Source organism: Agelaius phoeniceus, chromosome 26 (genome assembly GCF_051311805.1).
Source record: "Agelaius phoeniceus isolate bAgePho1 chromosome 26, bAgePho1.hap1, whole genome shotgun sequence".
Lineage (NCBI taxonomy): Eukaryota > Metazoa > Chordata > Aves > Passeriformes > Icteridae > Agelaius > Agelaius phoeniceus.
In genome coordinates, this window is record NC_135290.1 from 3,604,088 (window position 1) to 3,619,275 (window position 15,188).

A 15,188-nucleotide genomic window follows, 5' to 3' on the forward strand; every position below is an offset into this window, starting at 1 on the left:
TGTGAAAAACGGGTGGTTTGTGATTGGCTCGTTGCAAATATTCGATTTTTTTTTTCAAATATTTTTTCAAGCTTTGCAAATGTTTTGCAAATGTTCTGTTATGTGAAAAAGTTATGCTGTGTTCATTTTTTTTGGTAGTGTATTAAATAGAGTTTAGGTTATAACATAATGTTAAAATAGAAACTATGTACGTGGGATATTTTTTTAAAGAAAGGAATGAGTTACTCGCACCAGATAGCAGCCACAGGACACCTGAATCTTTCAGAGAAAAGGAATTGATTGCTCCATTATCAGGAGAAATGAACTTCTTCCCACCTTCCTCAGCCATGAAGACACCTTAGGATTCAGAGGAAGAAGCTGACACTGCCCAGACAGAATCCTGTGTTTGAATGGAATTTATGCATCATGGATGAGGTGTATGAATATGCAACAGGCTGTTGTTTTTAAGGGTTAATCCTCTGTTAACGTGGGTCCCTTTTTAGGCTTATTTTGCCCAGAAAGAGGTACCCAGACTGTCCATAACTCTTTGTTTTTATTGTGTCATATTGTCCTAATCCAAATTGTCCAAATTTTTATTACTCTAAATATATTACTATTTTTCTAACCATTTTATTACTATTAAACTTTTAACATTTCAAAAACAAGTGATTGGTGTTTTTCACACACATCCTGTCCTGCTGGGTTATTTCCTTTGCTTTGCTTTGCTCTGTGGTTTTTGTAGCTTGAAATAAACAAGAAAATGAAGGGAAGGGGGGGCACGTTGTGGTGGTGGGAGATTGGCAGCTTGATATCTGCAAGTGGCTTTTGTGAAAAACACCAATCACTTGGTTTTAAAATTGTAAAATTTAATAGTAATAAAATAAATTCTTTTTCTCTGAAAGATTTAGGTGTCCTGTGGCTGCTATCTCGGTGTGAGTCCTCTCTTTAAATAAAGTATCTTACATAGCATAGTGGTGTCTATTTAAATAAAGTTTCTTACATATTTTAACATTTTGTTATAACTTAAAACTATATTTAGCACACTACTTAAGAAAATTAATACTGCATTACTTTCTAACATAAAGCAAATATTATATTCATTTTAATATTTGCCAAAAGCCAATAATAAAATATGCATTTTTCACAGCTTTGGAGCAGACCTTGCAAATCCAGGGCTTTGCAGGTCACATGCCTGGAGCCATTTTAGTCAAAATATTTAATTCATCTCCCACTTGGCAAATCCTGTCCCTGGGATCAGTTTAACCTGGAAGAGGAAAACCTCAGGTGTGGAAATAGAAGCAGCACAGTCCTTAAGTCTTGCCCTTTCATTTGGGAGTGAGTTGAAGTGCAACATAAAAAATTTACTGTGGTGATTAATTTTAAAAAGTGATGCTAAAGGTAAGTGAGTATGGAAAGTTTTCTTTCACATCCCTGAAATTTTCTGGGATGAGGTGAATTGGTTGGAAATCCATGAAATACAATGACTTCTGACTTGTTATATAATTCAAATATGGTCTGGGCAGCTGGGCAAACACAAACCCTCCCTGTCTGTGTCCCACAGCCCCAACTGCTCTGGATGATCTGAAGGTGCAGAGGAGCAGGAATGGGGAAGAGGTTTCACAGTGACTTCTGTGAGCCAGAGAGCAGTTTGATGAGAGGATCCATGTTTACCCCTGAAAGAATTTCCTACCAAGGTTGCTGACACAGAAACCAAGAAAGAAAGAAGGAGAAATAAGAGAAACTTCAACTGCCTGTTCCAATGAGCACTTGGTTTGTCTCTGGTGACCAATGAGTACAGTGTAAACTTATGAGCTTTGTAAGAATGTATAAAAAGCATGCAGTCTACAATAAAAACAGTTTGAAGCCTTCTGAAAATGGAGTGTGGCTTTGTGTTGTCTCTGTCTCAAGTATGACACCTTAGGATTTTAGCTTTTATATTTTTCACCGATTTCTAATCCTGCAGTTCTTTAGTGTAGAACTCTAAACTCCATCATCCAGTGTGAGCTGCTGCTCTCCCATTCTGGTCAGACACAACAATTGGGAATCAAGGACACCTCACTGCCTCAGGCCCCCAGAGATGTGAACAAAAGTGAGTTGGGGGAGAAAACTGGGGGTAAATGACTTCATTAGCTGAAGCTGTAATTGGAAGATTAACCCCCAATATGCAAAAGGACCAAACTTATAAAAGTGTGAAAACCTGTGACCCATGGTCCATTTTTGGGTGTAGCACTGGGGGGGCTTTGTCTGCCCAAAATGTACCTGAAGGCCCTTCAATAAATAGAACCACTTTTTATTCCCTTGATTTTGTCTGGCCTCTGTGTTTAGGTAGCCCCAAAAGGCATCAGAAGATGTTGCAGAAATTGATGTCACAAAAGGAGAACATTTCCCCTCCAGCTTTGCCAGGGACAGACAGAACCTGGAGGCAAGGGGGGCCCATTGGTGTCACCACTGCAAAGCAGGTGCCCCCAGAGTGGGGGACAGCACACGGGATCCCCTCAGGGCCCTGTGCACCCCACAGCAGCACCAAACTGGACCTGGGACCAGCTCCCTGAGTGCCACCATGGTATTTTCAGAAAAATCCTTTGCCAGGATCTTTTCCTCCTGAGAAGCTGAGAGGCCTCAGGAACAAAATGTAAACAATAATTATCTGTATATATTATAATATATACAATATATAATAATATATATATAAAATATATAATATCTATATCTCTCTCTACATATCTATCTATATATATATATAATATATATAATATATATTATATATATTATATATATTATATCAATATAATATATAATATATAATATATAGATATAATATATATCTATAATTATCTGCTGTGGAATGCAACAGGTGCATCTGGGATTGGTCTCATGTGGTTGTTTCTAATTAATGGCCAATCACAGCCCAGCTGTCTCAGACTCTCTGGTCAGTCACAAGATTTTATTATCATTCCATTCTTTTCCTTTCAAGCCTTCTGATGAAATCCCTTCTTCTATTCTTTTAGTATAGTTTTAGTATATAATTTTATTTTAATATAAAATATATATCATAAAATAATAAATCAGCCTTCTGAAACATTGAGTCAAGATTCTCATCTCTTCCCTCATTCTGGGACCCCTGCAAACACCACCACACCCTGAGTGTGGCCAAGCCATGATTTTATTGTCTCCACCCCAAAGCATCTTTGATTGGGCTCATGTGGTTGTTTTTAATTAATGGCCAATCCCAGTCCAGCTGTCTCAGACTCTCTGGTCAGTCACAAGATTTCATCATCATTCCATTCCATTCCATTCCATTCCATTCCATTCCATTCCATCCCATCCCATCCCATCCCATCCCATCCCATCCTTCTGATGAAATCCTTTCTCCTGTTCTTTCAGTGTGACCCTGAGTGGGACCAAGCCATGATTTTGTTGTCTCCAACCAGCCCAGCCTCCCCTTGGGGCAGAGGGGCTCCCCCTTCTCTCTCCCCATAGCACAGATGTCCTACCTAAGGACTTCATTCACTTTATTCCCACCCTCCATGCTGGATCCAATCCCTTCCCTCCCGCCCCAAAAAAGCTCAGCTGGAAGGGTGAATCAATGCCTCAAACAGCAAATAAAAAAGACCAACAAGTTTCTCGTTTTTTATAAGAATTGTTTGATAACAGCCTCAAGAAATGCCAAGACATCTGATGGGTGCCAGGACAGTTGATGGATTAGCAGCATGCAGATGCCACAGGCAAGCACAGTTCCAAGGTGGGCACACATGGACAGGGAAATATTTCAGTACATTTTTATGCAATTGTTACAAAAAGAGCTTGGGAGACCTCAGGTTGTTAGAAGTAAACAAAAAGAACAAAAGTGGTTTGTATTTTTACTAAACACAAAGCATCTTAAACTGGTTTAAATTAAGATGTTATGGTCAGATAGACTTTAAAAAATAGTATTTTTTTTTTCTGTGATATTGAAGTGACAATTTCACTGAATTTGAGACTTCTGGGAAACTTGCAGCTCATCCTTTAGGGAAAAAATGGGATATTTTGCTCTGATCTAGCAAAGGGTGGCAGGACAGTGCATCCTGAGTCAGCCTCCCTTCGCTTTTCAAAGGGTTTCTTTTGCACCTGGAAAAGTTTCTGGGGGTGCACCCTAAAGCTACCAAAATAGGAAAAATTCCCATTCAGGTGATATTTAGCTTGCAGTTTTTAACACACAGCACTGCTCCAGGCAGAAGTTGCCATTTTAATGGCAATGTAAAATTATAGCAAAGTGTGCTTCATGCAAAGGAGGCACTTGATGGTGAATGACCCAGACATCTAGAGGGCAGAACGCTGGAAATGTTTCATTTTGAGCACTTTTATAGCAATGCAAATGAAGCAATCTAGAATCAGATGGCTGGTGTGATGTGTAAGAGCAGCAGGGGGGTGTCCCTTGCACAAGGAATTTCCCTGGGCTCCCTCTTGCTCCCGATGCTCTCTCAAAGCTGATGGGTTTGGCACTTCAGGACTGCCCCAGCTGGTTCCTCTCAGTCCTGTAACAAAAACAAAGGTTTGTTAAATCATTATTTAGCTGACAGCTGCACAACTGCAGAGCTGAAGTGTCCAGGCAAGAGTAAAACAGACGCTGGGAAAAGCTGATATAGTAGAATTTATATTAAAGTCAATAATCATTGAGCTGTCCCAGCTGGAGGCAGGTGAGGGGAGAAATCTGATGGGTGAATGCAGGCAAGGGAAGGGATGGATGAACCAAGAGAAGGGAGAAATATCTTGAAAGGGAAAATATTTTCTTATGGACCAGGAACAGCACTTGAGGGGGGGTGAAAATGGTGTGGCCAAAGGAAGGGAGGGATTTTACTGCGGGCAGACAAAAGAAGTCTGGATAGCCTGCAAAAATAGCTGTTCCAGAGGGAAGGAGCATTCACAGCTGAAGAACCAATCCAGATGTTTTCTGACCCCCCCTCCAAGCATCCTCACCTTTTTTTTCTTCCACACAAGCACGGTCATCAGCACGTTAAAAATGATTCCTTTCATTAAAACGACTTTGAGGCCCAGCTGTGACAGAGACATGGTGTTCAAGTGCTCATCTGGAAAAAAAAAAACAGAAAATGAGAGTTGAAAGAGCACTGAGACATCCTCATGTCCCACATTTTAAGTCCTTTTGAGAGGACTTAAAAGCTCTTTTTAACCAAGTTGTTCCATTGTGTCATGGAGTCAGCTGGTAGGGCAGGAAATGAGAGAGGGAGGAGGACTCAGAAACTTTAATTTCTTCCATTCAATAACCACTTAATTATCCAATAAGCCACTCTGGTTTTAAATACTGTGCACTGTGAACCCAGGATGCTGGGGCAGCTCTCCTTCCCCCTGCTAAATTTTTTTGAAGATGGGCAGGGGGAAAACAATTCAGATTTTAATCATACAACACAATCTTATTTGAATTTTATATTAATCTGAAGTTACAAAACCATTAGTATTTGAAAATAATATAAATCTATATTATATATTATAGAAATATATATATTGTATAAATATATACATGATATAATATATAAATATACAATTATATAATATTTAAAGATATTATTTATATAATAATATAAAAGAAATAGATTCTATTTCTTTTATATATTTATTTTAAATATATATTTATATATATTCTTCATTAGAAACTCTATTTTATATATTCTCCATTAGAAACCCATTCTTTTATATATTCTTCATTAGAAACCCTTTCTTTTATATATTCTTCATTAGAAACCCATTCTTTTATATCTTCTTTATTAGAAACCCATTCTTTTATATATTCTTCATTAGAAACCCTTTCTTTTATATATTCTTCATTAGAAACCCATTCTTTTATATATTCTTCATTGGAAACCCATTCTTTTATATCTTCTTCATTAGAAACCCATTCTTTTATATATTCTTCATTAGAAACCCATTCTTTTATATATTCTTCATTAGAAACCCTTTCTTTTATATCTTCTTTATTAGAAACCCATTCTTTTATACATTTTTCATTAGAAACCCATTCTTTTATACATTTTTCATTAGAAACCCTTTATTTTGTACATTTTTCATTAGAAACCCTTTATTTTGTACATTTTTCATTAGAAACCCATTCTTTTACACACCATTCTGATACAGGTGGCCCTGATTGGTCATTTAATCAACACCCTTGGCTAATTAAGACAACAGCCTCTGGTAAACATCTTACGAGAAATCAACTGCTCCAAACACTAGCTGCAAGATTGCTTCAATTCTTTCTCTCAGCCTTCTCAAAACTCCCCAGAACAATTCCTGGGAAAGTTGATCTGTTTTTTCTCTCTCTGGGACTGAACTGTGAGCATCCCCAGAGCCCTCAGCACCCCTGAGCACAGAAACCGCCTGTGAGCTGCTGTTCCACGAGGTGTTTGTGCACCCAAAATCACCCAGCTCCTCTGAGAGCTGAAATGCAGCGGTGCTGACTCATAGCAGAACCTGGAACCACTCTGGGGTGGGCAGCAGAATGATGTTTTTCTCAAGATTTTAAACCTTTAGCAGCAGCAGCAGCTCTGTGGTGAGTCAGAGCAAGAGCATGACTACACTGCATAAAATTATCAGCTTGGATCAGCAAGGCTGCACGAACACCACAACTTTCAGCCTTGATGTTTAAAATCTGTGGGGGCCCTTTTGGGGAAATTTTCTGTCGTTTTGCTGCTTCAGAAAGAATTCTGCAAGCAGGGAAAACCAGCAAAAACTTGGGAAGATGAGAGAGAGAAGTCTGGTCAGAGAGAGAGAAAGCCAGATTATATTATATTATATTATATTATATTATATTATATTATATTATATTATATTATATTATATTATATTATATTATATTATATTATATTATATTATATTATATTATATTATATTATATTATATTATATTATATTTAAAATTATATTATATATACATATATTTAATATATATTATATTATATTTATTATATTACATTATATTATATATATATTTTTATATATATATATATATATATATATATATATATATATATATATATATATATATATATATATAAAATGTATATAATATATTATATTATGTATATAATAATTTCCCATGAATTGACCTGGGAAGCTTTAGGGAGCTGGGGATAAGCAGTGATAGTCAGATATGAAACAATCTGCAGGTGGTGATTTTTAACAATCTGTTTTGCTGTTTTCCTCATAAGGTTGTTTACAAATGGGTGTCTTGTTAACTAGCCAATCATGTGAAATGTATTTATTGGTTTCTCTGGGTCTGGATTGAAGGCACTTGAGATGGTATTTAATGTTCAAACTCAAGTGTTTATTATTTCTTATCAGTAAAACAGTCTCACTACTGTGAGCTCGGCAGCTTTTCATTAGCAAAGCACTAAATGGCCAACAATCTCTTGGTACAAGATCTTTTAAGACTAAACTATCCAATTAAGAACTGACACCTGGATTATTTTCCTTTTTAACCCAATAACTGATCCCAATGTGGATTTTTCCGCCCAATTACAAAATGCCACCCAAACCCATGGAGAAGAAGGAAGAAGCAGCATGAAGAAGAAACCCAGGACGTCACCCTGTGCCCTCCATCTTGCTTCCATCCACAACACACTAAAAATCCTAAAAACCTCAATTTCTCACCAAGTGATGCACCCACACTGCTCTCTATAATCTATTTCACACTTTTGTGGATTCCAGTCCATGCTGATGTTCAGGAAACTTTCTCCATGAATGAGGGTCAGAGTCAGAGCTCCCCTGGGGCAGCCCAGAGCAGACACAGAAATATTCCCTGGATGCCCTGGCTTTCTACACTGTTAATTAATGACCAATCAGTTCCACCTGTAGCTAACTAAGGTATAAAAGGGGAGAGGATCAAATAAATGGGATTTTGCCTTTTGATACAACTCTGTGTCATCTCTGACTCAACGGTGACAGAAAGACATTTACTTTAGTCAGGGCAAACTTTTCTCCTAAAATGCTGTGTTACATACCTGTCCTGAAGTGGAGGGACAGCCCTGTGACACAGACAGCACTGGCACCTGCAGAGAGGGACAATAAATTTGATTAATAACAAAAATATACTTCTTCAGAGGTCTATGGTGATAGCTCTGCTTAGAAGGACTAAATTAGGATTTCTGGCCAAAAAACCCTCCCATAAACACTCTTTTCTCTTTTTTTTTTTTTCAGGGCAAGCATAAAACATGATCTAAATAAACTTCAATGTCCCTTTGGACAAAGGAATTTCAAACTTTCTATCCCCCCACAGTGTGTTCTGCTATGACTGTACCAGTCTGCTGATCCTTAATCCTGTTTCCACCAAGGAGGAAGGAGAAACAATAAAAAAAGGAGAGACAATAAACAAAGGAGAGACAATAATCAAAACCATCAAAAAAGCTTTTTCTGTTCACGAGAGAGGGGGAAATGTGGGCAATGGATTTGTAGGGAATTCTCCAAGCCTGGCAGAAGGCTCACACAGTGGGAATCTGTGTGCAAACCTGGAGATGAGAAATGCTGAGTGGGAAATGCCATGGGACAGGACAGACATTGCTGAGAGAGAAATGGAACTGGAAACAAGTTTCAAAGGATGGTTTTATAAATAAGATTAGATACTTTGGAGAAATAGAACTATGAAAAATGCATTGTAGTGGGACCCACGAGGGGTAATTTTAGATGATTGGATTTAAGGCATTTACAGCATGGTGTGGCAAAAACCTGATTCCCCAAGAAATGCTTATCATGTTTCCCTTTTCCAGGCTGAAAAATCCCAATTCAGCCTTGAGAGATTAAGTAATACTTAAGTTTCTTGGGAGAAGGAACTATTGCTTGCCAGAGGCTTACAGTGCGGGAAATGAATTTATAGAAAATTCTCCAAACAAGTTTCAAAAGGTGGCCTTACAAAAAAGACTGGATACTTTACAGAAATAGAACTATGAAAGATATATTGTAGTAGGAACCACGAGGGGTAATTTGAGATTATTTGCTTTAAGGCATTTAAGCAAATAATCTAAAATTACCCTTTGTGGGTCTTACTACAAAGAGTGTGGTGTGGCAAAAGCTGATAGGCCAAGAAACACTTATAATGAACTATAATTAGGAAATAATTAGCTTCTGATTGTCATAATGTGAATTATAACATCTGTATTGTCTCACCCTTCACATGAGACTGAAAATAGAATAAAAGCTTTTAAAACACCTCTCAGTTGCCCCATCTCTGGGTCAGAAAATGGATTAATCTGGCAAGGAAAGAGGCAAGAAAGCAACATTCCCCTGTCCTGTGGGAGCACAGAGCAGCTCAACCCTGCTGACAGCCCCAGAAATGCCCTCACCACTCTCAGGGTCCTCTCCCTCCAGCTCTCCAAAGCCCTCGTGGCTGGCAGCACAGTGCAGCTGATCCCTCGTGGCCCAGTAGGTGCACAGGTAGCTGGACTCCTCACTGTCCCCATCAGTGGCCACCCCCACCACTGCAGATGTCTGCTGCTCAGCTGAGCTCAGAGTGAGCTTCTCAGGGGAGTAATCTGTGATGAGGCACATTTCCAGACCCTGGGCATCTTTGGAGGTCAGCCTGTAGACCGAGGGAGATGGAGTCACTTCTGCAAAGAGGAGAAAAGAAGATTTAGGTCAGATTACACATCCATAGTTCCTACAATCTTACATACAGTCACTTGGAAATGCAGGATTCTCCTTTATTCCAGTGGGAAGCTGCCTGATCATTGGGATTTTGTGCCAGGACACCTTTAGAGAGCCAAAACATCTACAGCAGATGATGCAGAAGCTGCTTCTGTGTGACCGTGTTCACAGGGGCCTGAGGATGAGGGAAGAGATGAGGATCTGACTCCATGTTTCAAAAGGCTGATTTATTATTTTATGATATATATTATATTAAAACTATACTAAAAGAATAGAAGAAAGGATTTCATCAGAAGGCTGACTAAGAATAGAAAAAGAAAGAATGAATAACAAAAGCTTGTGTCTGGGACAGAGAGTCTGAGCCAGCTGGGCTGTGATTGGCCATTAATTAGAAACAACCACATGAGCCCAATCCCAGCTCCACCTGTTGCATTCCACAGCAGCAGATAACCATTGGTTACATTTTGTTCCTGAGGCCTCTCAGCTTCTCAGGAGGAAACATCCTAAGGAAAGGATTTTCCATAAAAGCTGTCTGTGACACTTCTATTGTGTGGGGGACACAGAGGCCACAGAGGCCAAACAGAATCCCTGGAACACCTGAAAAGGCTCATGGACATCCACACCTGGATGTCCATACCCAACCCAGCCATTCCTCTTGGGGACAACTCACTGGATTCTGTCACCATGGTGTGTGTGACAGTGGAGAGAGCCCCTGAGCTGGAGATTCTCCATAATTCCAGTGGGAAGCTGCCTCATCACTGGGATCTTGTGCCAGGACACCTTTAGAGAGCCAAAACATCCACAGCAGATGATGCAGAAGCTGCTTCTGTTGTGTGGGAGACACAGAGAGGCCAGGCAGAATTCCTGGAGCATCTGAAAAGGCCAGGAATGATTTAGGGATGATTTTAGGCCATGATTTAGACTGTCACCAGGCCAGGACTAAATCATGGCCTAAAATCATCCCAGCCTGATGTCTGCTGGGAACTCCCTCACCTCCCCTGCTCCCAGTTGGTTTTTAGAAATTTTTTGACGGTTTGTTAGGGAGAGGAAGGCAGGAGCTGGTAAAAAGTCTGATGATAAATGCCTGTATAAAACACAGATGAGCCAGGGTAGGTCACTGCCATGGGGTACATGGAAATGAAAGAGAAGAGGAGGAATTTGTCAGGCTGCTCTCTTTCTCTCTCATCACCAGTGCTGTGCTTTCTGAAGAGATAAATATCTACCTCACCCCAAATTAGGGTGTTTTTCTCCTTTTCAATCTGTGCAATGCTTTGATCTTGAACACACAAAACAATAAAGTCTTGTTTTTCACAGGAAGCTTTCAGCACTTCTGCAAAATATTAGTTTCCTGTTCTTACTCAGAGTGGTGGCTGCCTCTGCTCTGGTGCTGCAGTTCAGTTCCTGTAAGTTCCTTGGTTTGTTTGCCCACTGCTATGAAGGTTTGAGATAATTTTGGTAAAAAAACATCTACTTTAACCACAGCCCTGTGACTTGTTATTCTGGCTTGATGAACTGGTGCCTGTGCTGGAGATGCTGTTTATTTATCACCTCTATTTATCACCTCTTTTTACAGGAAAGTGAGAAGTAAATAATGATGCTCTGAGCTTTCCATGCTGCCCAATTTCATCTTTACTGAAGGATAAAGATGGATAAAGGATAAGGATAAAGTCTTCCAGGTGGAAGAGCAGGCTGTGGAAATGACAAAGGGTCTCAGGAGGTTCCTGAGCAGCCACTTGAAGTCTTTTTGTTTTGAAATTGTCACACAGCTGGGTTAATCCATCTCAGAGAGTGGATTAGATTGGCAGAATTGCTCCTTCTGACCCCCAAAATATTTTCTTAACATTGTTGAAAGGAGCAGAAGGGACATCATAGCAATGTCCTCCTGAGGTTTAGAGGTGGGCAATGCCCTTGACAGCTGCCATTGCCCAGATCTTGGTGTGTATTAACAAACTTGAAAATTAGTAAAAAAATCAGGGTAAATGTACCTGGCAAAACCAGAAGTGTCGTCCCAGATCCAAATGTGAATTTGTAATTACCCCCAGAGTTACACAATAGCAAAGGCCTCTACAATATCCAGAACAGCATTAAATGGAGCATTCAACAATTAAATGCTCCACCAAAAAAATCCTGTTTATCTCTGTGAATGCACAGATCCATCTACCTGGCACTTTTCCACCCCCTGACTTTCTTTTCATGTGGTATTTTGCATTTTGCTCTCCCAAACACACTCTCCTTAATAATCCCCTCAATCATATTTGTCCCACTATTTCCAGAAAGCCACCTGCACCACAACTTCTATTCTCCATCTTATTCCTCATTTATTTATTCTGCCAGTCAGATTCCTCTCTCAAAAATTAATTTATTTACCAAAAAAAAATTAAAATTTATTTATTTACAAAATTTAGTTTATTTATTTAAATTTATTTATTTGTTTTACTGCACAGATCCCCTAGGGACTGATGGTGCAGTGAAACCTCCATCATCCCATTCTCTTGGATTTGCCATCTGAATTAGTCCAGAGTGATTCTAATAAAGCTGCCATTTAGTTTTTGAGTAAAAAGCTCTTTTTGGTGAGCAATTTCTTTGAGCAATTTCATTGCTCATTCTGCCACTGAACGCTGAGGTTTCAGGATATGTTAGGAATGTTCCTCCAGTGGGACTCTGGAGCAGCTGGACACAGATATGGTAAATAATGGTAAATCTATGGTAAATTTACCACAATGGTAAATCTGGAGACACCTACATGAACTCAGAGCTCTGATTTATGGCTCCTTTAGCTTGCTGATGGCTCCATATAAACTTGAGATTCCCATTTGTCTCAGATGTTTTTGAAGAGGGTCAGGAGGGTCATTTAAAATAAAATTATTTTCCTCACAGGTTCCAGAAGGAATTCTTTCCCTATGTTGTTGTTTTTTAACTTTCAGAATAAAATCATGCCATGAGATGATTTTAGAATCGCTGCCATTTAAAAAAAATGGAAACATTACTTTTCAGGTGTAAACTCACTCAATTCAGATATTAAACAATCCTAAATATATTTTAAAGAAATTTGGAAAATTTGGTACATTTACAACAAATATCAATATCTTGGCAAGTGTTAATTTCTTTTCCTTTTACAAAGGGTTTCAAACAAGAGAAGAGGTGTAGGATTTTGGGGGAATTTTTTTTTGTCATACATTTGTGGCAGCCACAGTCAAAGCACACTTTTCTACCCATCCTTTTTTCTCCAGAAAAAAATATATGAGGTAAGGGTCACTTTTCCATCCTTCCACTAAAGCCATTCAGTAATTAACTTTGCTTCTTGCCCTATTTCCCCTCTATCCAAATATTTCTCCCACCCTCAGTTTTAAGGCTGGTCCTGCTGCTCTCCACCAGTTCCACTCACTTCTAATGTGCTCCAAGCTTCACCTGATGTTGTAGGACAAGGTAAATCAACACAAGCTGGCTGTGACATCAACCTGGTGTCACTCCTGAGCTCCCTACCTCGTGATTATAGAATTATATTCTCTTTATGTTCTGTTTATAAACAGAAACCCACCTCCACTATTACAGGTCAAGGATCTCCACAGCACTGACCCAATATGTGCATTTTTTATGTCCAAATACATTATGAACCCGGTTATCTCCAAATATTTCTACCCACATAAAAGAAAATTCTTTTTACCTCCTACAGCTTTATGGAAACAGTTTCACCCCTCTGCATTTTGCTGGTCTGTGCTGCTTTTCACCATTTCCCTTCTCCTCTGCTTGAGGAACCCAGTTCCTGTTGATGAATTCCCACGACAAATCCTCTTGCACATGTAAAACCTCTGCCATGTTCATTCTCAGGAGCAGAGAGGGGAAAATATCCTTGCAGCCATGGAAATCACTTGCTCTGAATACCATCTGAAAATTCATTGTCCTGGTGCTAAAACATTGTGGGTCGGCAAAATAATTTGTGAGCTGAAAGAAGAACTGCTACCTGAATTTTACATGAATTCTACATGAATTCAGACATACCTGGAGAAACCACCAGTTTGGTTCCAGCTCCAAAGGTAAGCTTGTTGTAATTCCCAGAATTACACTGTGACAGAGCCCTTTGCAAAATGGTGCCCTGGGATGGGTGCGTGCTGGGTGAAGGCTGGAGAACATGGCAAGGTTTTGTTGGAAGCAGCTCACAGAATGACAGAATAAATTAGGTTGGAAAAGACCTTGGAGATCATCAAGTCCAACCTATGACCCAACACCTCCTCATGGACTTAACCCTGGCACTGAGTGCCCATCCAGGCTTTGTTAAAGCCTCCAGGGATGGTGACACCACCTCTGAAACCAGCTTCACCCCTCTGCATTTTGCTGGGCTGTGCTGGCTCTCACCATTTCTCTTCTCCTCTGCTTGAGGAGATTGATGTAGGAGCCCAATTCCTGTTGAATTCCCAAGACAAATCCTCTTGCATATGTAAAACCTCTGCCATGTTCATTCTCAGGAACAGAGAGGGGAAATATCCTTGCAGTCATGGAAATCATTTAACACCAACTGAAAATTCATTGTCCTGTTGCTAAAACATTGTGGGGTGGCAAAAAAGGCAAAATAATTTGTCAGCTGAAAGAAGAACTTATTCTACCGGGATTCTACAGGAATTCTACATGAATTCTACTTGGATTCCGACATACCTGGAGAAACCACCAGTTTGGTTCCAGCTCCAAAGGCAAGCTTGCCATAATTCCCAGAATTACACTGTGACACAGCCCTTTGCAAAATGGTGCCCTGGGATGGGTGCGTGCTGGGTGAAGGCTGGAGAACATGGCAAGGTTTTGTTGGAAGCAGCTCACAGAATGACAGAATAAATTAGGTTGGAAAAGATCTTGGAGATCATCAAGTCCAACCTATGAGCCAACACCTCCTCATGAGCTAAACCCTGGCACTGAGTGCCCATCCAGGCTTTGTTAAAGCCTCCAGGGATGGTGACACCACCTCTGAAACCAGCTTCACCCCTCTGCATTTTGCTGGTCTGTGCTGGCTTTCACCATTTCTCTTCTCCTCTGCTTGAGGAGCCCAGTTCCTGTTGATGAATTCCCAAGACAAATCCTCTTGCACATGTAAAACCTCTGCCATGCTCATTCTCAGGAACAGAGAGGGGAAAATATCCTTGCAGCCATGGAAATCACTTGCTCTGAATACCATCTGAAAATTCATTGTCCTGTTGCTAAAATATTGTGGGGCGGCAAAATAATTTGTGAGCTGAAAGAAGAACTGCTACCTGAATTTTACATGAATTCTACATGAATTCAGACATACCTGGAGAAACCACCAGTTTGGTTCCAGCTCCAAAGGTAAGCTTGTTGTAACTCCCAGAATTACACTGTGACACAGCCCTTTGCAAAATGGTGCCCTGGGATGGGTGCGTGCTGGGTGAAGGCTGGAGAAGATGGCAAGGTTTTGTTGGAAGCAGCTCACAGAATGACAGAATAAATTAGGTTGGAAAAGACCTTGGAGATCATCAAGTCCAGCCTATGACCCAACACCTCTTCATGGACTAAACCCTGGCACTGAGTGCCATCCAGGCTTTGTTAAAGCCTCCAGGGATGGTGACACCACCCTCTGAAACC

General features: G+C 39.8%; 1 protein-coding gene across 1 annotated transcript in view; it reads right to left on the minus strand.

Annotated features, from left to right (window-relative positions):
* Positions 1–3,577: 3,577 nt before the first annotated feature.
* The window catches only part of LOC129130982 (uncharacterized), a 54,805-nt gene continuing 43,194 nt past the window's right edge, over positions 3,578–15,188 (minus strand). The window contains exons 2-5 of the mRNA XM_077190894.1: positions 9,302–9,565; positions 7,967–8,014; positions 4,936–5,045; positions 3,578–4,493 (exon numbers count right to left, since the gene is read on the minus strand). Coding sequence (XP_077047009.1) covers positions 4,488–4,493; positions 4,936–5,045; positions 7,967–8,014; positions 9,302–9,506 — 369 coding nt within the window. The 5' untranslated portion in view covers positions 9,507–9,565 and the 3' untranslated portion in view covers positions 3,578–4,487. The remainder of the gene's footprint in view (positions 4,494–4,935; positions 5,046–7,966; positions 8,015–9,301; positions 9,566–15,188) is intronic.